Raw genomic sequence first — 23532 nt, 5'->3', positions numbered from 1 at the left:
ACATGAATTTGAGCAAACTCTGGGAGACAGTGTAGGACAGAGGAGCCTGGTGGGCTACAGTTCATGGGGTCACAAAGAGTTGGACACAACTCAGCGAGCAAACGATGGGAAATTTCATCTTAAGTCAGTTTTGGTACGTTGTATTTTTCAAAAACTTTGTCCATTTCAGCTAAGTTGTTCAATTACTGGGATAAAATTGTTTATGCCCCATTCTTTCAATGTCTGTAGCACCTGCAGTGGTATTTCCATTTTAGTTCCTAACACTGGTAATCTGTGTTCCTTTTCGCTTGATCAGTCTAAGTACAGGGGAGTTCTCAATTTTGTTGATGCTTTCCAGGAACCAGTTTTCGATTTTGTTCACTTTTCCTATTGCTTGCTTTCTTGCTCGTTAATTACGCTCTCATTCGGATTCCTCCCTTTCTTCTATATGACACCCCGCTCTTGTAAGTTCTTCAGGTCACTCATCTTGAACTCGTCTTCTTTTCCAACATGAGCACCGAAGCTAGATGTCTCACTCTGAACACTGCTTTGGCTGTACCCTATGAGATGCATTCTGTATGATGAATTCTTATTTCCACTTTAATTTTCTAGTGAAATCCTTTCAGAAGGAGAGTTAGGAGGTGGAAGCAAAGGGCTGGCCTGGGTGGGGAAGTGAGCAGTGGAAGATGGCTCCCCGGTCCTGGCCCGATCCCCGGGGCAGAAGCCAAGCTCCCCACTGAGGTGAAGGAAGGTTTGGAGCTGTGTTGGCTCGTTCTCACTCAGTGAGGGGGCTGTGGCTTCTGAGGTGGAGGGTATTGGCCCTGGATACACGGACCTGATGCTCACAGGGGAGGTTTTAGGCTGACAGGTGCTTGGCTTTGCTGCCCAAGTGGTAGGGGTTCAAACCAAGGGCTGGCTGAGTGCAAGAATGAGAAAGCCAACAAGAGTGGCAAGTGTGAGGAGACAGTGAACTTGGGAAAGACACCTTTCTGCCTCTGAAGCACACTGGACCAGTCTGAGGCCAACTGAGAAGGGCTGCATGAGAAAGATACGTGGTGCAAAAATAAAGTAGAATATCCCCCTGTTAATTTTCACACTGACTACATATTGAAATGATACTATTTAGAATATAGTTGTCCCTCGGTGTCCATGGGAGGTTGATTCCAGGCACATTGTTTACCGCTGAGCCATTGGGGAAGCCCCCCAGGAGCCCCCTACAGATATCAGAACTCCATGGATGCTCAAGTCCTTTATATAAAATGATGCAGCCCCAGTCAGCCCTCTATATCTGTGGATACACGGTGCTGATGGTATACAGAGTTAAAATATGTTAGGGCTAATTTTGACTCTTTATGTTTTTAATGTGGCTCCCATCATAGTCCCAGCAAAGAGAGCTAGTCTAAGCTTCTGCAGGGTTAGAACCTGCCTTTTAACAAGGCCCCTGGGACCCCTCCAGCAGTTTGGGTGGTGCCCCTCTCAGTCTCAAGCCCTCTAGTCCCACCCCCAGGATAGGCTTCATGTCCAGCCCCCCAGGCAGGAGCAGGTGGCTGGACACGGACATCACCTTCCTCAGACACCCCAGCTCCCGACCTGGTGAACTGCTAAGGATATTCTGTGGTCGGTGCAGCCTCTGGCTGGTGAAGGAGGGCCACCAGCTTCCCTGCCCAGCCAAGTGTCTCTACACACAGATGTAGGCCTGGCTCTTCTAATACATTAAGGGACTGTGTCACATTCCATGTCTGCCCCATCAGAGGCTCCCTGGGGCAGGGGTGATCTGCCTTGGTCAAGATGCATCGTGTGCCTGGTGCCTTAGGTGCTGACAAAGTCGTCGTGCAGTGAGTGGCTGGTCCAGGGGCCCATCCTCCCCAGGGTGTCCCCCCTGTGAAGGAGCAGAACTCATGGGGAGTGACTAGGCGCTCACCTGGGGAGCACCTCTGTGCTCAAGACAGCTGTGCACACACATGCAGGGAAGCCCTGTGCATGGCAGCCGACAAGCAATCTCCCCCTGGAAACCACCAGCCTGGACAGGTGTCCCAGGTGGACGCTGAAGGTGGCGTGCGATCCCCTTAAAGGGCTGGGAACCTGCGGACTCAGCGGGGTCACCCGTGCTCATGGCCCTCCCCACCCACTGGGTGGATCCCAAGGGGTCCTGTTTAGTAGGTAGGTTCCATCTCTGTGTTGCTTTTGGACAGACCACCTGGTCACCCCTTACTCAACCTGACAGTAAAACCACAACAGCCAACACACAGCAAAGGATTAATAGTGACCAGGCATCGCATCAGGGGCTCCTGTACAGAAGGCACATGTCCCCTCCCCATGGCCCAGTCTGCAGAAGAGGAGGTGGGCCGCAGGGTCCAGAAAGGCCCCAGTAGAGCACTGTACCCAGGCTCCAGTCTCCATCCAAGGGCTCCCTGGGGCAGCACAGGGCCTACCCTAGACCCCCAAGGCATACCCCCCTCCAAAGACTCCAACTCTGCCCATCAGGCCAGGCTGCCCCATTCTCCCCACAACGAGGTGGGCCACATCGCACACCCTTGGCTTCAGGGCCAGGACAATTGCCAGGGCCCAAACCTCTGCCACCAGGCCATGCAAAGCCCACACAGCTGTGTCCTCTGGCCAGCAAGGTGAGTCATCAAATTAGAATTAGCCACCAATGTTTGAAAAAATCCACTGAATCCACAGAAAAACCCAGGTTTCCCATTGTTCTCAGAAACACTGATCTGGTCACACTGGACCACCTGTATTTTTTCATGCACATGGGTCCCCCAGGACACGACGCATGTGATCCAGTCCCCTCTATGGCCAGTGCACACCCCTCAGGGTCCTGGCACTTTGACCTGAGGCCAGCTGTGGCCACAGAGAGTCATGTTGGGGTTAAAGAGCCCTGCTAAGTCCAGATGGAACCCAAGTCCTTTCTTCGGCAGTGATCACACAAGGAACAGCCCCACCCCAACTCACCATGGAGTTCACCCACAGCGGGGTGGGCTCAGCCCTCTTCCCCGCCCCTCTCCTGCCATCAGAGATGCTGCCCCCAAGAGCTGTGTTTCCCCAACTAAGTGGCACCCATGTACTGCAGCCAACATTCCCAGAGCACAAAGGCCTAGAAAGGTGGTGACCAACTGTCCAGTCCTGGCCTGCCCCGCCTGAGACATGCCCAGACAAGAGCACGCACAGGGCCTGGAGGCAGAGATGCTCAGACTGCATCTGGGTTGAGAGTTCAGGGCAGTGGGAGGGAGAGGGTGGCCTTGCCACCCTCTGTGCACAACACCGGGATAGTGGCACTACGTGGGAGTCAATGACAAGATTTGAGAAGCACCTTCAGTGGCATCGAGAAAAAGACCCCTTCCACAGCTGGGGCTCCAAGAAACAGGACAGGAGGAGCGGTCCATTAAGTAGGCTGCCAGGAGGGCGTGGAGGGTCATTACGGTGAGCTGATGCCCCCAGGCCCACACCATGTGGCACAGTGAGCCATGTCCGGGCCAGACGCCCCCCTGCCTGGGCACCCTCTCCCCTGGCTGCTCTCCTGCAACTCAGCTGAAATGGAATAAACGAGAGGCAAGTCCAGATGTGCAGAAAACCACTTGTTAGAATAAATCACTTTCCATACGACACAAACTGTTAAATTACAAACACTGATGCTATTATAAAAATAATGGCACAGCACTTTTTATTTTCTTTAATCAGAAAAATAAGCCCCATGTTTCTGGGAGGGAGACCAGGTATCTGCAGGCCCTGCTCTGGGTGTCAGGACCCCGGAGTGTCAGGGTCTTCACGACCAAGCAGGGAGGAAGGCTTGGGCCTGGAAACCAGGGTGGGGTGGGGTGGGGGTGCGGTGTGTGTGTCTGTGGCCTCCGTGAACCAGGTCAGTACTAGAAGTGACCATCACAGCCGGGTAAGACGGGCGCACAAAGCAGAGCCCTGGTGGCCGATGCTGCTCTCCCACCTGTGCCGGGACTCCAGGGGCAAGGGGTGGATGACCCTTGAGTGCAGATGTGGGTCTGGTAGCAGGGTGGGGGTGCAGCAGAGAAAGCCTTGTAGTGTGAGGTCTGTCTTGACGGGGGACATCCTGGGGGGCCGGGGAGCCAGAAAGCTGTAGGGGACAAGTGGGAGGCTGGGAGCAGACATTCTGGGAATGGCCTTGGGCCCTGCAAGCTTTCTTGGTCCAAAGCTGGGGAAGCGGGTGGGAGACTGCCCTCCGCCTCACTGCCCAGCCATCAGGGTGGAAACAGACTCCCAAGGGGACCCTCCTTGGCACCAGCAGACCCACTCAACCATGGACGGCCCTGAGCATCCTTCAGGTCCTCTCTCCACAGTCACAGGACCCTGGAGCTGGACAAACGTGACCCTCTGCCAGAGGGCAGGCAAGTAAGGGCCCAGGCCAGGCTCTGGTTGTGCCCACATTCTGCCTGGTGAGGGGCGTAGGGAATGCACACTGGCCAGATGGAGAGGGGCTCAAGGAGAGCAAGGCCTACAGCTGGCACACCTCCCAAAATCTCACACACAGACACACACTCTCTCTCTCTCTTTCCATGGACACGCGCATACTTGCAGACCACACGCTGTGTACATGTACACACAAACTCTCTCTCTCAACAGTACACCTGGGCATGGAACTTCAACACTGAAGGACACGTGGGCACTTTAGAGGCACAGAGAGATGCTGAAGGACCGCCCCCCAACCCCAAGCCTGAGCCCTTGGGGGTAGCTGTGTTCCCTCTCCTGGGGGCGTGCATGTCACAACGCAGTGGGCACAGTGGGGGTGAGCCTGTGGAAGGTGGGAAGGTGCTGAGGTCATCTCCTCTCTTCCTGACGCAGGGGGGCCTCAGATTGGTGGTGGCCCTGCAGGGGGCTCCCGCCTCTGCTGAGCCTCAGCTTCCAACCGCAAACAGCCTGGCCTGTTTGGAGAAGGCCTCTGACCAGTCTGACAACACGTCTCAGGCTGCAGGGTGAGGGGGCCCTTGGCCTGGCTCAGCAGAGCCACACCTGGGGTGGTCTGGGAGAACGGGCGTCAGGCTCCAGGGCTCACGGACGGGGCCTGGCGGGCCACCGCAGGGGTGGAGGATCGAGTCCGTCGTGACCTCAGGGGCTGGCAGGGTTGGCCTGGGGCCAGGAGGGAGAGCTGGGGCTGATGGGCCCGCGCCAGGTTCAGCAGGGACTGCCGTGGCTGGCTCGGGGGCCCCAGGAGAGGCCGCCGGGGTGGAGTTGGCCGACCCAGGAGTGAAGGGCGCTCAGGTAAGGGGAGTAACGGCTGGGGCTTGCAGGGCTGGCTTGGGCCCAAAAGTGACCGCAGGGGCTGGCAGGGCTGTTCTGGGCCCAAGAGTGGCCGCTTTCGTCGGCAGGGCTGTTCTGGGCCCAAGAGTGGCCGCTTGGGTGGGTGAGGCTGTTCTGGGTCCATGAGTGGCCGCTTTTGTTGGCATGGTTGTCCAGGGCCCAGCAGTGAAGGTTTGGGGGGGCCAGGCTGCTCTGGGGCTTCAACTAACTGCTGGGGCTGATTGAGACCAAGCAGTGACCGCCGGGGGCGGCTGGGCTGGCCCAGGAGGGATCTTCGGGGCTGGCATGGGGCTAGGAATGCCCGCCGGGGGCAGCAGCACTGGCCTGAGGGTGAGCTGGTGGGCCGGCGACGTGGACGCAGCATGAGGAGCGACTGAGGGGGCTGACACCGCTGGCACTGGGCTAGCAGTGACCGAAGGGGCCGGCACCGCTGTCCTGAGGATGCCCTGCTGGGCTGGCCACGGAAACACGGGCCCACCCACGACCTCACGGGCCAGCAGCGGTGCCAGAGGGCCAGCAGGGACCGGCAGACGTGGCATGGGACCAGGATGGACCGCAGAGGCCGGCAGCGGTGCCACGGGGCCAGGATGGACCGTAGGGGTCGACAGAGGTAACACGGGGCCAGGATGGACCGTAGGGGCCGGCAGCGCTGCCACGGGGCCAGGAGGGAGCGCAGGCGCCGGAAGCGCTGCCTGGGGGCTAGTGCCCAACGCGGCTGGTGGGGCTGAGCTGGGAGTGACCGCTGGGGCCGGCAGGGCTGATCTGGGGCTGGAAGCAGCTGCTGGGGCCGGCAGGGCTGACCTGGGCCCAGAAGTGACCGCCGGGGCTGGCAGGGCTGTCTTGGGCCCAGAAGTGACCGCTGGGGCCAGCTGCGCTGACCCGGGAGTGGCCGCTGGGGCTGGCAGGGCTGCCCGGGGTCCGGGGAAGCCCGACGGGGCTGGCAGCGCTGACACGGGGCTGGGAGTGACCCCTGGGGCTGGCTGGGCTGGAGCTGCTGCTGGCGCTGGGCCGGGCCGTTCTGGTCCCAGTGGTTGGCTGGGAGCGGCCCCCCTTCTGGGGAGCACACCTGCATGGAAGAAAGAGCACGTGTCCACCTGGGCAGGTGTGTCTGTAGACCCCCCATCCAGCCCGGGTCCCTGAGACATGCTGCCCCCTCACCAGCATTCCAATCCCCAAGGGAGTTGAAAGTGGAGAGTGAAACACCAAGAAGAACCCCCTCTCTGAACAGAAGGCGCAAACCAGTGAGTCCCTGAGAGGAAAGCAGCTGCAGTGCTGAGCCGACACCTAGGACAGAACCCTGTGCTCTGGGAGATAAGCCCCTGGCCCCAGTCTCCCTGCCCCATGCCAGCTGGGCTCTGGGTGACAGCAAGGATCACCCCCCACTGAGGGCCTGCTCTCAGCGGGGCTGCTCCTTGCGCCTGGGCCACCAAACAAGTGATGTGACTCCCCCCATCTTGCAGACACTGCACTTCGCCTAAGTTTAGCACATGGAGAGCACGGAGCAATGAGCCTGGACCCCACGCATTACAGACACGCTGGACACCCCGTAGTCGGCGGAGCCTGACAGACGCAATGAGGAAACGGGGCCAGCCTATCAGCGGTGCACCCTCCCGTCCCGCCTGAGCCGAGACACCCCCGCCCCCAGTTCCTGGCCTGGCATGGCCTCTGGCTGTGACCCACCCGAGGTGCCTCTTGCCTCTATTCAGGACCCTCAGACTTCCAGCGGACGGGTGCCCCTGGCCCCAGTCCACGTGTGCCCCATACCTCACCCCCGACAACGATGGAGCACGTTGCCAGGGAGGCCCAGCTGCCGATGGGTGGTGTCCAGGTGCTGGTGTGGCCCCAAGGCTGCCCGGGGGCAGAAGGCACAGAGCCCATGGCTCTGAGTGGGAGGGGCCCGGGGCTCACCTGCTTGGTGGGCTGCAGAGGGACCTTCTTCTTCCCTCGGTCACAGGGGGTCTCCAGGTCCTGCTCAGAGCTGCCTGCCTCCAGGGGCCGCCCGTTCTCACTTGGCTCTGCAGATGGGCAGTTTTCTGCCTCCCGGGGCTTCTTGACAAGGCGACGTTCCCACTTCTCCTTCCGCTCGTGTGGCTTCAGGGCCATGTCCTTCTGCGGGATGAGGAGGAACAAAGCCAGTTAATCGGTGGTGACACATGGAGTGTTAGCTATCCCACCTGTGGCACCATGAGAGACTATGCTGTGCCAAAGGTGGGGCCCTGTGCACGTGCCAGTGCCCACCTGAGGGGCCGCAGCCCATGCCGCCCTCCACAGCGGGCTGTCAGCCTACCACTCTAAGCTTGCAAAGAAGCCTCCCATCCTGGGAGGGCCGCGTGAGGGGAGTGAAGGGAGATGAAGGGACGGGTAGTGCATACATGGGTCAGATGAGTATGGGCGGGCCTGTCAGGACTAGGGGTTTGGGGAGTATGACTGGGGTGTTTCCCAAGGAGCCCAGCCAGTAACAGGGTGCCCTGATCCTTGGCCCAGTGTGACGTCTCAACCAAGCTCACAGGAAGCAGGCACTGAGACTGGTGGCTGTGCTGGCCTCTGTGAGACATGGCCCGTCCTGGGACTGGCCCTCAGATTCCCAGTCTGAAACCAGGGTGAGCCCTGGGATGAGGGCCATTAGCACAGTAGCTGGCCAAAGGCAGAGATGGTGCAACTCCAGCTGCCTCCTCCTCTGGTCCTGAGCCACCTGTGGGTCTATCAGCCCAAATCCCCTGCAGCTTGGCATCCTGACCGGATGGGAACCGTCCTGGGAAAGCAGTCTCCATCTCAGCCAGGTGTGCAGGGCTTCAGCGACCCCAGATCCAGCCCTAGAGCAGAGATGTGGGCCAGCCCTGCTCACAGCTGTACCTAGCACCCAGAGCTGAGCCTGATGCACAGTGGGTGTTTAACAAGCATGTGTTACCCTAATGCTGACAACGACAATGTGGTCTCCCATCCCATCAAGCCTCTGCACTGCCTGCACAGCTCCAACTATGCAGAGGTCTGGATGCCCCGCTCCCCCAGTCCCCAACACACACAGCCCTGCCCATGTGCCCAGAACCCAGGAGGACCTGGCATTGATATGTACTGAGCAGGTGAGGTGCCTCTCGCTGGCATCCACGGGGAAGCTGGAGGCAGCTCCAGCACCACGGGGCTGCGTAAGAGAGAGGTAAGGAAACGCCAACAAGGGACTCAGCAGACTCCAAGAGCATCTGTCCAGGGAAGAGACAAGGAGGAAAGCCTGAATGAGCGCAACGGTGACTTTATCCCACGGCCCTGCAAGAAGTGTCCCCAGGCACTTAAGCGGATGGCAGGAAGAACGAAATCCCAGTCTGCTCTGGTCCCCTGGACAGAAGACAGGAAACAGGAGGTGCTGTGCTTGCGGGTGGGGTCCTCCAACTCAAGGTCCGCAGCCACCTCAAGAAGACTCCCCACGTCCCTCTTCCCACCCAGTGAGCAGGGCCCACACTTTCCAGAATTCACCAGGGGCGCCGATGAGGCCAACCAGACTGGGAGTTGTCCCTCCAGGCACCCTGACTGCCCTGTCCGGTGTGGCCTGTGGCCTGGCCTGGGAGCAACCACATCCAACTGCAGGCTGACTGACCACCCCGCTCCGCGGCTGCACACGGCAGTGGTGACAGATCCCTCCCCTCTCCCAGGCCCAAACCCACAGGCACGCAGACCTGGAGCTTAAGCAGGATGTGGGGAGTGAAATGCCATCCATAGCCTCTCAAGAGGAAGCATGTCGCACCCTGTGACGCCTGCCCCCTCACCAAGCGCTCGCACGCTCACCTTTCTGCACGCCCCTGCCCTATCCTCAATGTCAACTCAGAAGTACCAGGAAGAGACAGGGATGGTGTCCCAGTGGGGATGGGGGCTCCTAAAGGTCAGCTGAGCTGTGGGGGCCACAGGTGGGGCACCTGTCCTGGGACATCCGTGAGGTCAGACACCATGCCACACAGCAGTCCTGCCAGCCTGGAACTCAGGTCCCCACTGATGACCTGCCAGGCCCACAGTTGTGGATCTGACCAAAGTTCCACAGGCAGATTCTGCCTGAGCAGCAAGGGGGACCCAGACTTGCTGGGTGCAGAACAGCCCTTTCCCACACTCACACTCTGGGCTATCGGACCCCAGAGACACCCACAGATCACCTGCACTTTTGCAGCCACCTCTGGAACCCCCCAGGGCACCAGCTTGTCTCAGTCAGAAGGGGCTGCTCCCCACCTCATGCCCTGCCGACAAGAGTCCCTGCTGATCCCAGGACTCTCCGCGCCTGCCCCTCCCATCGGAATCAGGCCAACTCATTACAGTGGCAGTGAGCGCCAACTGTATGCCAGCTCGGCTCCAGGCACCTGGGATCAGATCAGGAGGGAGTGGGCCCATCAGGCAAGTTGTCACGACTCCCAAAAAGAGGGAAGGCTAATGCAGACAAGCAAGTGGAAGGGAAGGAGCCACTTCAGAGGTGCATGCCTGTCTCCTGGGGATGTGAGGGAGGCCAAAGGAGGCTCTGACGTCTGACAGCAGTTAGCAGCTGGCCCTGCATATGGCCACGGGCTTCCCTGGGGAACAACACTGAAGCTGTGCCTCCACCAACAGAAAGCATTGGTGAACACAGCAGCTTGCTTCCCACACGCAGGGTACTCAATACATATGGACTCCTGGTGTGCCCATGACACATGAATGCCAACCCCTTTACAGACAGAGGCCAAGGCCCAGAGAAGTCCAGAGAGATTCCTGGTCACTCAACTGTTCCCACCCAGGCCCTGGAAAACAGCGAGGCCCCCGGAACCCCCACCTGTCCACTGGCGCCAGGCTGCAGGTCTGTCCCCTCAGAACCTCATTGACCACCCATGGGTCCCCGCCTCCCCCCAGCCTCCCATCCGAAGGTGGAAAAGGCCGTAACCCCACTCAGAAGGCTTCCTCAGGGGAGGGAGAGGCTTTTGTCCCACGTAGGTCTTTGGCAGATGGGACTGGGCTGGCCCACATGCACGGAGCCGCCTGCCACACTCAGTCTACAGACGGAAATGCAGGCTTGTTCACATACCTTCCCATCTGACCGAGCACCTGTGACCAGGCTGACGCGGCACTCGCCAACGCAGAAGGCATGGGCAGACACCACCTAATGGGCCCACAGATATAAGTGGGCCCACAGATATAAGGAGACGGGGCTTTGAGGAATCTCCCCCCCAACCCCCCCACACATAGGCGTGCACACACTCAGACCCCGCAGCCTGGACAGGAGTCTGGGGCGGAGTCTCCGCGCAGGACACTGCAGCTGCACTGACCAGGCCCCTGGGCCCAATCTCCCATCCTTTGGAGCCCCGCTCCTACCCAACACAGGCACTGTGACTTTCTTGTTGCCACACGAAGTGGCAAGCTTTCTCTCCCCACCTTCCCGTGGACCATTTCATCCTGGAAAGAGTAAGCCTCCTGCCCCTGTGTGTCCTGATCCTGAGGTGCGCACCTCACGCGTCACTGTGGGCTGAGCTCTCACAGGGAGGAAGGAGCAAGTACCCACCTCAGGGCCTTCTTAGGGCCATCCAAGGCCACTTTTGACCTACATGGCCAAAGTCACAAAGGCTGTTTCCGGTCCAGGGGATAACCTCTGAGCTGTCACGTCTGAGCCCCAGAAACAGAAGAGGGCTGTCTGTGATGGAAGTCTGAGCAAAGGGAGAGAATGTGTGGACAGTCCACCACTAACCATGAAACCTGTAGGGGCAACCTGCCCTAAGGGGTCACATGGCGGGGGCAGGGATCTGTCTTTCTAACAATCATTTGTGAACCAAGGAGACAAAATGGGCTGGACAGACAGGGAAGGGAAGCAAGCATGGGAGTGACTTATGTGGTGGGCGCTGCAGATAGAACCTCCTCCAGGACCCCACCCCCTCCGGGCCGGGACCCCTCCCTCCCTCTGCCACTAGCCCCAGCCCCTCTGCAAGTTCTGGCAGGGCCTCAGGAAAACTCTAGGTCATCTCTCCAGACACATAGGGCCACTGCATCATTCACGTGGTAAAAAAGACACACGTCAATCACGAATTGTTCTAACTTGTCACTTTTTCTGCTATTTTTCTTTAAAAAACAACTAGACTGTCAGGAAACTTGAAACACCCGTGCCTCTCTCCCCAGGACTGGACTCAGTCCAGTTCCATCCCAGCCACAGCCCATGGTGGCACGTGGGTCCCCAGGACAGGACCTTCTGCGTCTGGAAGGAGTGGGGGAGCAGGAAAGCCACCTGCCCTGGCCAAGCTGCCATGCGCCTGGCGTGGGCCCTGTGCAGACGCTCCCTGGCTTCCACAGGCGGGCGGCCTCGTGCCACACACGTCCTGGCTCTAAGAGAGGCCCACAGCATTTCCCGCCTGAAGGTTCGAGAGGATGAACTCTAAGCCAACGGCCCCACCAGTTTCCTCTCCTGGAAGGAAACGCGCCATCTCAGCAGGATTTCTCTGGAGCAGGGCTCACCGGGGTCCAGACGCTGCTCCCACAGCGAGTCACTGCCCTGAGAACGCTCCCAGAGCTCCCCGGGCTTCTGTTCTGTGCGTGCAGCTGGTGAGCACGAGCCAGCCCTGCCCCTGGTATCCAAGGCTGGGGCTGCCCTCGCCTGTGAGGCCAGTCTGGTGGTGGTGGTGGGGGGTTGTCTGGGCCCCTTTAAAAGGCTCAGCCATGCCTGGGCACATGCAGGGTCACTGCCCTGCCGGCCTCAATTTCCTCATCTGGAGGTTGGAGCAGCAGCTGTGCCCAGGCACAGGGGTTTTACCCACAGCTGCTTCTGGAGCCACACTGCAGGCCCACAATGATGCTACTACAAGTGCTCCCGAGTACAAACGGGGCAATGAGGCACTGCCAAGGCTGTGACAATGCAGGGTGAGCCAGGACGAACTCCAGTGCTCCAGGGTCTGCAGTCATGTCCACCAGCGACCCAGGAACCTCTAGCCAGCCTGGGCAGTGGCCAGCCCTTGCCATCACCAGAGGTGACAAGTGAGGTGACCCAAGAGGGGTGTCCAGGTAGCCCTCCGTCAGCACGGAGCCTCCGGGCTGCACCCTCGAGCAAAACACGGGCAGATGCGGCCATGCAGGCCCTGGCACCCTCGCCCGAACGCAGGGGGCCCTCAGAGCAGGCGCTGCGGGGCACGGAGGTGCACAATCCCTGGCCGCCTGAGGCAACGGACCAGCAGTGAAGCCCCCGAGTGACCAGGCCCTCGGACCCTCCCCGGACCACTGGGGTGGGGGGCAAGCTGCTATGAAATCACAGATTAGGTTTTCTTGTGGCAATTTCATGTGAATACTTTTAACTCCCCTAAACATTAATACTATGCACCACCAATAAAATTTCAAACTGTTCTTCAGTAAACCAACCATGAAGAAATAAAAGTAATTAAAACTGGCAAACACAGACTCAGAATTGTTCCCCTCGCTGGGGGCCAAGGCTGCTTGCTGCCACGTGGATCAGGCCCTTCCAGGCCACAGATTCTGCAGGCAAAGGCGTGGCCACCTCTCTCCAACTGGGCAGGAGCCCCCTTCCACATTCTGTGAACCACGTTGGGGTCTGTTCCCCAATACCTGGACCCCAACCCCACAGAGCTCACCCCTCCTCACCAAACTTGGGCAACTCTCACGGCCCCCTCAGCAGGGTGAGAACGCAGATGGCCCCAGTGGACGGCCCACACAAGACCTCACCACTGCCTCCCACCCCACCTGCCCCTTCACTTCCTGGAGGGAGGCCTTGTGGGATGGCCATGTCACCCTGGGACAGGGCCAGGGGGCTGTAGGGTGGCTGAGGTTGCCTGTCTCCCAGAACCTCCTGGACTCGAGGGCCCCAGCAGCACTCTCCGACTCCTGTTCAGGCATCTGCTCTCTGTGGTTCCAGGAGTTCAGGTCAAATCCCACCTGCCTGCAGTCTGAGTGTGGGCCCCACCCATTCTACCTTCAGAGCCTCACCCCCGGCTCACCTGGCAGGCTGTCATCTCCCATCAGAGCTTGTCTGCCCCAGGGCTTTGGCCCAGCTGCTTCCTTTGCCCTGGCATGCACATGGCTCGCTGCCCCTCACCTGCAAGTTTGGCTCAACACTCCCGCACCCGCTTACCTCAGTAAAACCGCAGCCCCTCCACCCTGCTCCTCTAGGCTGTGGTTCACACGCTGGGGCAGAGACTCCACGTGCAGGTGCTTCCTCCCAGTGACCGGGGGAGCCCGTGGCTTACTGCTAGGGTCTTTCCCCAGGAGGTAACCCCTTCCCCTCCCCCCAGCCAGAAAGCAGGTAGCTTCTGCACTGACCACCAGCATCCAATGCTCCCAATCCCCAAGGGACCAACTCTCCATGTCTGCCTGGGACTAAGAGGGTTCTGGGGACATGGGACTTAAGTGCCAAAGTCAGGGAAGTCCTAGAGAGACAAGGAAGCAAAGCCCTGTGAACCACCACAAGAGGATCTGCCTCCATCTAGACAGGCTTTGCTAGAGGCCCTCCCCGCCCACACAGGGGGCTGGGGGCCAGATGGGGGACTGAGAAGGTCCTCCGCCTGCCCTAAGCCCTGCCCTGGGCCCTGCTCCAGGTGCAGGAAGGCCACAGGCACTTCAGCCCCCAGCCTGGGACCTGTCTGGGCTCAGACGCTGAACTGGGAGCTGGCCTGGCTGCTCTGTGGGGCCAGGTCCAGCCTCTCCTCCAGCCGCGCCACCTGGTCAGAACTGCCTCTCTGACCCGTCCCCGGCCTATGTCACACCCACACTGCTCCAGCCCCACACCCAGTATGCTGACTCTCTAGGCAAGGCTTCCCTGAGGGTCCCCTTGCCCTTGAGGGCTGTTTCCTGAAGTCCTCACTGACACCTCTGCTGCTCTGGAAGCTTCCAGAACCTGCCTCATTGCATCCTGGTCCCACTGTGCTCCTCCTCAGTGCCTACCCCGAGCACCCGCCCACAGTGCGCACAGGGCACTGAGCACCTGGTGAGGTGGGCATGACCGGAGGGCAGATGGGCAAGGGCACGGAGTTAGGAGCCCGGCTCCAGCAGGATGACCGCAGCCTCGGCCAGTGCCTCCCGGCCCCAGCTCCTGGCACACGGGCAGGGAGCCCCTCCCAGAGGGACGCCCCCTCCCAGGCCCTGTGAAGGTACCCATCTCTTCCCATATCCACTGACTGAGCCTCTGCCATCAGGACAGAGAAGAGTCACCTGGAAACAGAACACGCAGACCCACCCACCCTGTGGCTAAAGACAAGCCAGACAGATGATTGACGACGCAGACAGAGGTCTGGGGAAACTGGAAGCGCCTGGTGGACAAGGAGGTGTAATGGTGGACAAAGATAGCCACCTGCTCAGGTCTGCACCCAGTGGATCTGCTTAAGTCACCACCCAACACCATGTCCATGCGTGGGTACCCCCCGTGACCCAGGCCAACCCTTGACTTGCACTACACTGGGATTTAATGGTCACAAACCACTGTTCTGACAATGACATGAGGTTGGTCTCTGTTCAGGGCCCCTCAGGCCATGAGCCCCACCCGAGAGGTTCAGCGCCCGCTCCTCCACAGCCAGACAGTGCACCCAGTGCTCAACCAGGACTGCCACAGTTCCTCTCAAGCTCGTGGTCCTGGGAGCTCCCCCTCTGGCCCTGGAATCTGCACAGCTGCAGCCCGGCCCAGCAGGGGAGCAGCCAGGGCGGCTGCTGCTAAACCATCTCATGCTCGTGTTCTGTGTGGGTGGGGGATGAAGAAAAACAAGCTCAGAGAAGAGATAGGGAGGTACAGGACCACTAGTAGGTACTTCCACCTTATCACCCCTAGATGAGGAAAGTGAGACCCAGAGCAGGCACAGGGCTGCCCCAACTGATGGGAGGGCCTCGGAAGAAGCATCCTGAGCTAGGTCCTGGGTGATGACGCGAGCTGGGCAGGGCCCCGCGCAGGAGCTCCTGGGGTGCAGGGCCCGAGGTGAGGTGGTAGGCAGGGCCAGGCTTCGAGGGGAACATGGGTTCATTCCATGGACATCAGACAGGGGATCCCTGGGGAATCTGGGTCAGGCAGAGATGTGATCCCAGGAGTCAAGGTCCCTTGGCTTTATCCAGATGAATCTATGAGCATTCCTGTCTGACAAATCCTCACTGGGGCTGCAGGTGGAGCCAAGACTGAGGTGAGGGCAGGCTGAGCAGTATGTGGGAAAAGCATTGGCCAGGGGCCTGCCAGGGTCTGAGGATTAGCACACAGCGCCGAGCCTGGGGGCCAGAGGGGATAGCTATGGTATGTGAGGTCAGATAAGTGATGGGATTGTGGCAGACCCTATGGGTCCCTGTGGGGACTGGCTCTTATGAGAGGCGGGAGACCTGAGGCCAGGACCATGAACACCCCTGCCCTCCCCCAAGGCTGGAAAGTGTCTGCAGGGAGAGGGGCAACTGCCAGGCACCAAAGGTGGCAAAAGATGTCAGATTTGGAGCAACCAGTGGGACAGGGCAGGGAGAGAGGATCAGGACATGGCTGATGGCCACACATTGCTGGAGCTCCTGTGGTGGCTGGTCTGGAGGTCCCACCTGATCCCCACAGGGCCAACTTCTTGACTCAGTGTGAAACTGTGAGGGCCCTCCCTCCAAAGGACAGGAAAAGCAGGGTGGTCAGACATGCAGCCCCGGGCCAGAGGGGTGAAGCCCAGGCTGGACAGGTGGGGGCCCTGCCGTTCTCTGGTTACATGGCCTCCACCCCCCGTCCCCTGCCCCTCCCCAGTACAGCACAGACCTAGGTCCTGTGCCTGGTTCTCATCTTGCTCTGCTACTTGCCAGCCATGCAGATTTAAGAAGTGACTTAACTCCTGAGTTTTAAGAGGGGAAAACTGAGGACAATGGGAGCAGCACGCACCTGCTGCAGGGGCTGCTGGGAGGACGAGGTGAGCCAAGGCCCTGACTGTCGTCGTTCCTGTCGCTGTGATTTTTGGTATCACCACTGACTGGGCCGGGCTCTGGCCCCCTAGTACTTCCCTGGCAATGGCACATAAGTGGGGGTCCCCTGACAGGGTCACACAGGTGCCGGGCACAGATGCCTGCTCTGCTTCCCCCAGCACAAGCTGCCAGGTCAACATGCGCAGCTCCGTGCAGAGTCCAGAGGGCGGTGACCGCCCTAAACATGTGTTCCAAGGGAGAAGCAGAGCTGGGGCCACTGGAGACACTTTCCCAGGTCAAGGTCCCTCCCCACATACGCACACGCACAGCACAGCGGCCTCCCACCCCCCAGCCCCACGTGCACACCAGGATCCAAACCAGCTCTCCTCCCACACACACATGGAGTCCTGGTGAGCTGAACAAAAGGGGAAACTCAGTGAGATTTCTTTCCAGAACTACTGTGGCAAATCAGGGTCCTAGAAGATTCTCCACACTGAAGTGGAACCAAATACCACATTTGCCCTAATTCCCCAAAGCACTCGATTCCACTCAGGTTTCAGATTCCAGCTCCCGGAAGGAGAAAGCGTCTCAGGTGACCTCGGTGACCAGTCATCCTGGCCTCACAGAACTTCCATGGCCTCTTAACCCGAAAGCCTCACCTGCCCCAGCACCTGCCTTGCCTTCATGGCAGATGCTGTCATCACAGCCCATCACCTCCTTCCAGTCTCTTGCGAGTCTAGGTACCTGTCCGCCTCCTCTGCCTGGAGCCAAGCCCACAGCTGGCATGGGGCACAAGATGCAGCCAGTGCTCAATGAGTCAGGAGGGCAGGACGGTTCAGAGCCCTCCCTGGTGGCCAGCAGTCACTTCCAGAGGCCTGGGAGACCCACGTGAGCCTCACGCAGCCTGCCTCGGGGCCACCACTGCCTGGGTCCCAGTGACTGAGAGCAGCGAGAGACCATCCCAAGCACAGTCCAGTGAGGGAGGCCATGGTTCAGTGACACGACTCACAGTGTTGGAAACCTCTGTACGGGCAGTGGCCTGGCTCCCCAGAGGCCTCATGAAGACTGAACCTGGGGATGTCTCCTCAGGGAGGCAGATTCCCAGTCACCGAAGATATGCAGAAAGGGACTCCTGGCAGAGGGGTGTGGGCAGGGAGCATGGCCCAGGAAGTGTGACCACAGCAGGCACCTGGGCCTGGCCCCCGTCCAGCTGGACTTCTGCCCCAGACGAGAGGCCAGGTGAATACTTCAGTCTCCCCATCTGCACAGGGTCTCCAACTCCCAGGGCTCCTCACAGAGCACGAGAACCACGTAGCTCAAGGTGTCTCAGTGTATGCCACCGCTGTCACTCTGGCTGCCCCCAGCTCGGTGACCCCCACACCCATGGAGAGGGTGTAGTTTCCAGACTCCAGCACCTTTCCTCCAGAAGGCAGCGAATGCCCACCTGAACAGAATTTGCTGCATACACATACCTGGGCTGCGGACCCCCCACCCTCCCGACAGTACATACGTGCACACACGGCCCTGAAACCAGAGCAAGGGCGGAGAGAAAGCCGCTGCAGCTGCCATGGAGGAGCCCCACAGCCCAGGCTGCCGCTCATCCCAGGCAAACTTGACAAGCAGGAAGGGAAGGCTCCAGGCTGTGGAACCCCTTCTCTGCCATGCTTCCCCCAGGCAGAGCACAGCCTCCAGGTACCCACCACTCTCTCTGTCATCAGCTCCACATGGCCTTCACAGGGGATGGGCACAGTGTAGGTGAGACAGACAGGGAAGCCTGAGGTGCTGAGGCCACAAATGCCATGCACACAAGCCCCAGTCACGGGGGAACAAGGGAGTGAGCCAGCGTAAGGGAGCCCAGGAAACGGCCCAGCCCAACAAGGGGCTCAAGACCCTCACCTGTGCTCGCGAGCAGGCGAGGGTAACACGCTGGCCAGCATAGACAAGGCCACCGTCCATCAGGACTTCGGCTGCCGCCACTGCTGTGTGTCACGGAGTGTTCCCTGTGACCCTACTTCCCGAGATGGACATAGGGTGATACTGGGGGATGCGGCTGAGCCCTCGGAGCCCAGTGCAGCCTCAGGCTCTGCAGTCCGGCGCAGATCCCCACGGTGCTCAGGGGGTCGGCCCTTCCCCAGAGGTCAGGCAGCCGGCCCCAGCCACAGCATTGCTCCTGCAGCCCACGAAAAGGCTGACCCTTCACATGTTGGGCAGAACCACCCTCTGCTCAAGCTCAGCTTCTTCCCAAAGAGTGTCCGAAAAATGCAGCCAAGTTCAGGGGAAGATCTGCAGTTTCTGTGGCCTGGGATGGCGGCGGGCAGATCTTGGGTAAAGATCTGGCCTCCCCGGGCCTCATCTGCTTCTCTACAAAGTGGGTGTGTGAGGACAGGGAAGTCCTCAAGACAGGCGCTCAGCAGCTGCTATTGTCAAAACTGCTCCCACAAAGCTCGTCTCCCCCACAACAGGAGACAGTGATGGTACAGAGACGCCAGGCCTGACTGAGGCTGGGCCCAGAGCCCCTCCCACCCCACGATTAGCAAAACCGGTGCTGCCCTGGGCTGGTGGACACTCAGGTGGGCCGAGGGTCCATGCGGTGGCTTTGCTTTCACTGGCTGCCAGGGTCCCCCTTGGAAGCTGCACACCTCACAACAAGCTGTGGGCCCTTGTGGAGCAGGGGCAGCGGGAGCACCCTAACACATCCTAGGCAGGTTCCAAACTCCAGCCTATGACTGCAGGCAAGGCCCCACCCACTCACCACAGGCCTCAGTTTCCCCATCTGAAGAGCAAAAGGCAGCCTGGAGGAGGTGCTCTGGCCTGGAGACTTGGACGTTTTCCATGCTGAAGGCTTCTCTGGCTGCTGGCTCTCCTCACAGCACCCAATCATCTGTGTGTTCTCAGCCCTGACTGTCCCTGTCTGAGGACTGGGTTGAGCACGTGGCCCCCCAGGTTAACCGACAGCATGGGCTTCTGTCCATGGGCTGCGGGGGCTATATCCCAACTCACACGCCTGGCCTTGAGCACTGAGCTAGCACAGACCACCAGCTCTCTGCCCCAAGCGGGGACTGAACCTGACTCGCAGAGGGATCACCATTACTGACCCTCCCCAATGTGGCCCAGGAAAGGGGGTGTCTTGGCACCCTGCACTGACTCTCCCACCCCCACAGGGCCACATCCAGGCCTAAACCCACCCCTCAGCGGGCATAAGGCTCACATCCCAAGCTGGGAAGGGTTCCATTATTTTTTGGGGAAACATACAGCGAGCCCCTGGACGGCCCCAAAATCCAGGAGCAGCGGAGCCGGGCCAAAACCAGCTGCCCACACACCACTGTCCACCTGCTGATGTGTCGGAGGCGGGAGCAGGGTTTCTCAAGCGTGACTCTAAGTGGAGCAGGTCATGTACGGCTTCAGGTGTACGTTTTGTGGATTATAAAAGCTACACATGTTGATCGAAACGTAAGAAACAGAGAATTAGAGAAAGGAAGTCGCCTGTGAGCACAGCTATAATTTTGGGTGTTTTCCTTTCCATCTCTATTCCCGGACACACACGTCCCAGACATGTACAGATGCGGCAGATAACCTTTTCCTTCTGCAAAATGGAAAGGCGCAAGACTACAAGTGTGTTTATAGCTGCATAACATGCTCTGAAAAGGCCAGGAGCTGGGGACAGTAGTTACTGAAGAAGACTGAGTCTGGTGCTAACTTTTTTCAAAATATACCTTTCCATAAAAATTGACTCGATCCAGGTAAAAGTGTTCTGCTGTTTGAAAAGCAAATGAACAAAGAATCAAACAAAGGATGCCAAACCAGAAGAGTGGTTCTATTGCCAAACGCTCTCTCCAGATCCGGAGAAACACGAAGGAACACGGAGGGCAAGGGCTGGCTGCCTTGAGGGAAAGCTCTGGGGAAAAGATGCCCTGTGCCGCCCCAACCACAGGGCCCCTATCCCATGGCAACCTGCTCATTGTCCCCACCTGGATAAACGGAAAACTGGAAAGCCAACAGGGGACGAGGGCTTAGGTGTGCGACCCCGCGCCCAGATCGTGACCTCTGCACATCCTCAGCTCAGACACTGGATTCCAGTGGAGATAACCCTACCCCCAGGACTGTGTACACGTCCTGAGCCAGACAGACTTGGGGCCCCTCCTCAGTCGACAACACCCCCACCACATTATGAAGCGCCTGCTGGGTCCACAGCACTTAACAGAGGTGGCCAGTGGTCTTCTCAGCTGCCCCAGAGGCAGGCACCTGTGTCACCCTTCCTCTGGAGCAGACACAGGGACACCAGGTAGAGGGTGAGGGGGCCTGAGACCCGCCCAGGACTCAGGGTGGAGGGGGCCTTCCCAGGACATAGAGGGATAGGGAGCCTAAGGAGGACTGGGAGTGGGGGCCTCCATCCTCAGGACAAAGGTAAGGAGGCCCTGAGGGACACTGGCACTCTGCACAGGCCCCCACAGCTGACATTAGGTTATGCTCCAAGGGTGGTAGCTTGCATCCACATGGAGGCTATAAGACAGACTCACGAGGGCTTGGCAGAACTCTGAGTCTGGGCACGCTGAGGTCCTGACACGGCAAGCGACGGGCCTCAGTGTCCCCATTTGTGCAGTGGGGACAAACAGGTTCAGAACAGCACCTGGTAGAGGGAGCACTCGTTCGCTGCGTGCTGTCACTCAGCCTCATTATGAATTATCTGAACTCTGGGGGAAAACCACTACACTTTAGCAAGAAATGAGGCCAAACAAGCAGGCTGATCCAGAAGTTTTGACTTGTCCAGAAGCCCCGTACTTTCCAAGACAGGCAGACCCTTCCCTGGCTCAGAAGGGCAGAGAAAGCTGTGTAGAGCGGCCCTGCGTGAGGCGGCTGCGTGAATGCCAAGCAGAAAGCAGCTCGTTCTCACCACGATCTGGCTGGGGCTGGTCTGAGCCTGCAGAAGCCCCCTCACACTGCGTATCCCCTGAGGCAGGAGGGTACAGCCAGAGCCACTGCAGGCAGTGTGTGGGGCGCTGAGTGACCCGAGGCGCAGCCTCCCTGAACCTCCGTTTCTCCTCTCACTGGTTCACTCCAGGAACATGGGGGCACTATAATTCTCAGTGGAAACACACAGCCTCTGTGCCTGCTCTCTTCCAACTACAAGTTCTGGAGCGTCAAAACAGCAGACAGCTTCAGAAAGAGTGGGAACTGGCGGCAAAGAGAGTGTGTGAAATAACAAGGGGAGATGCACAGCTGGGGGGAAGGGATGCTGCTTCAGGCCATGCCCAGAGACAGCCTCTCTGAGTGCCATTTGCGCTGAGACATGAAGGCGCCGAACAGCCCAAAAGAGGGAACAGCAAGTTCAGAGGCCCTGAGGCAGAACCTGCAAGGGGCTGATACGCTGGTGTAAGAGGATGTCAGGTGGCAGAGGCCAGCTGATGGGGTGCAGGGCCCTGGAGGCCAAAGTAAGCGTTTTTGTCTTTACCCCACCTGACAGGGCGGTTACGCATCTGGAAGGTGGTTGGTGTATCCACTCTCAGAGGCCGCAGGGCAGGACCTGGCTTGAAAACTCAGCCCCGGGGCCTCCTCTCCCCAGGATAAGAGCCTAGGCCTGCGCCACCACACCCCGACAGAGAGTGTTAGCTGAAGACCCCTAGGCCCAGGAGCCATCCCAAGCTTCCCAGATGAGCACAACAGAGGACCTGGGAGGGTGTTAGCACAGGGTCTGACACAGGTGCATCCACGCGTCCAGACAAAAAGTGGCAAACCTGTTCCTGGGCCACCTGTCCCTGGCTGCCAGCACCCGACCCTGAGGCTCTCTACAGAGGCGGGGCACCCCTGGAAAGGGGACTACTGCAGAGACCTGCAGTGTGGGGACTTTCCCTCCTCCAAAGCTTAGCTTCTGAAACTGGGGAGTCCTAGGCCACTGGCCCCCAACTCCTCAGAAAAGGGGAGCTGTTAACTAAGCATTTCTTGGGACCCCAAACCCCACAGACGCTGGTCCCCCAAAATACGTGCTGTCTAGGGCCCCTGGAGGGTGAAGGGGCTGGCTAGCTGACTGGGGTTCACAGGACTCCCAGGCCAGGCGCCATTCCTATCCAGGCCAGTTCTAGGAGACAAGAGCTCCCAACCAGTCCACTTGCCAGCTCTGACAGCATTCATTTCCTTCTCCACTCACTTGGTTTCAAGCGAGAAAGGACGTTATTTGCTCAACAAATATTGTCCACGATAACTCAACCAGACAAGCAATATTTTCTGCCATCCTAATAACCACGCAGCACACAGCGGTGGCAGAGAGAGGGGGCTAAAATATGACCCTCCCTTTCCCCATGTGAACAGAAACCTCGAGGAGAGGGAGGAGGAGAACAGGAAGAACCCTCAAGTATCCATTTTATCACGGCCTCCATGCAAGTTCAGCAGTGCTCACCTCCCTAGCACATCCTGAACTGAATCAAGTGATATTTTGGCAACATAAACACAATTGAAAAAGACTGAGTAGCCAGGCAGCCCCTAGCTTGGACAATATAATTTAGAGATTTTTCTCCCCAGCTCCTTGAAAGACCAACAGGCCCGCACCCCCCGCGGGGGGGCCGGGTCCTCTCGGAGCAACCCTCTAGGCGCGTGGGGCCCACGCAGCCCTGGGAGCCCTAAAGGGGTGGGTGTGCCCATGCTCCAGGGGCTTCTTTTTCGCGACTCCGCGGCAACATGCTCGCGGGGGCCCACCTACCTCCAAGGCCTCCAGCGTGCTGAAGCTGGCAATGGCGAAGCCGTCGATGACCTCTTCCTCCTGCGAGCTGGACTCGCGGCGGCGGCGGCGCGGAGGGCGCGCGGCGGCGGCGCGGGGCGGGGGCGCGCGGGGCAGGCCCGTGTTCTCCTTGCCGGGCCCGGGCTCAGGCTCGTCCCCCGACGACGCGCTCTGGTCGCGGGCGTCGCGGGCCGCCTCCCGGCGCCGGCCACGGTCCCGCTGCGCGCGCGAGCGCCGGCTCTGACGGACCTTGGCCTCCATGGCGCGCGGTGACCTTGCGGCCGCGCCGTCGGGCTCCCGCTCCGCTGCCGCTGCGCTACTCGGCCCCGCCGGGCTTGTTGCGGTCCGCGCGGACTCGGGCCCTGAGCGGCGGCGGGCGGCGGGTCGGGCCGGACATGCCGCGCGGGTAGCCTCAGCCCCGGGCCCTGCGCGGCCTGGGCGCCCCGGCGCGGGAGGCCGCACGCATCGGCGGGGCGGCCGGCGCTCAGCGGCCGTAGGCCGCGGCCCCGAGGGGACGCCCCATGCGCGACTGGCGGCGGGCGAAAGCTGGGCTGAGGCCCGACAGGCGGGCAGGCGGGCGGGGCGCTGACCGGGGCTGAGGCGCCGGGGCTCGTGAGGCGGCGGTGGCAGCGGCGCCCCGAGCGGATAACAACTGACGTACTTCCGCCAGGCAGCCGGCGCCAGAGGAAGTGGGCGCTTCAGCGGAGCCGACGCGAGCCCCGCCCCGCCCCGCCCCCTCCTGG

The 23532-nt window shown here is 59.9% G+C and overlaps 1 protein-coding gene across 22 annotated transcripts in view; it reads right to left on the bottom strand.

Moving 5' to 3' along the window:
* Positions 1-23408, bottom strand: part of FBRSL1 (fibrosin like 1) — an 84284-nt gene extending 60876 nt beyond the window's left edge. For 13 of the 22 annotated variants that reach the window (XM_027567127.1, XM_027567111.1, XM_027567114.1 and 10 more), the window contains exons 1-2: positions 22772-23406; positions 7159-7359 (exon numbers count right to left, since the gene is read on the bottom strand). In XM_027567127.1, coding sequence (XP_027422928.1) covers positions 7159-7359; positions 22772-23050 — 480 coding nt within the window. In that variant the 5' untranslated portion in view covers positions 23051-23406. Of the gene's footprint in view, positions 1-7158; positions 7360-22771 lie in introns of all 22 variants that reach the window. The other 9 variants (XM_027567132.1, XM_027567134.1, XM_027567126.1 and 6 more) reach the window with 3 other exon arrangements.
* Positions 23409-23532: the final 124 nt, after the last annotated feature.

Source organism: Bos indicus x Bos taurus, chromosome 17 (assembly GCF_003369695.1).
Source record: "Bos indicus x Bos taurus breed Angus x Brahman F1 hybrid chromosome 17, Bos_hybrid_MaternalHap_v2.0, whole genome shotgun sequence".
NCBI classification, from domain to species: domain Eukaryota; kingdom Metazoa; phylum Chordata; class Mammalia; order Artiodactyla; family Bovidae; genus Bos; species Bos indicus x Bos taurus.
Note: the sequence above shows the minus strand (reverse complement) of the source record. Positions and strands in the feature narration are given on the sequence as shown.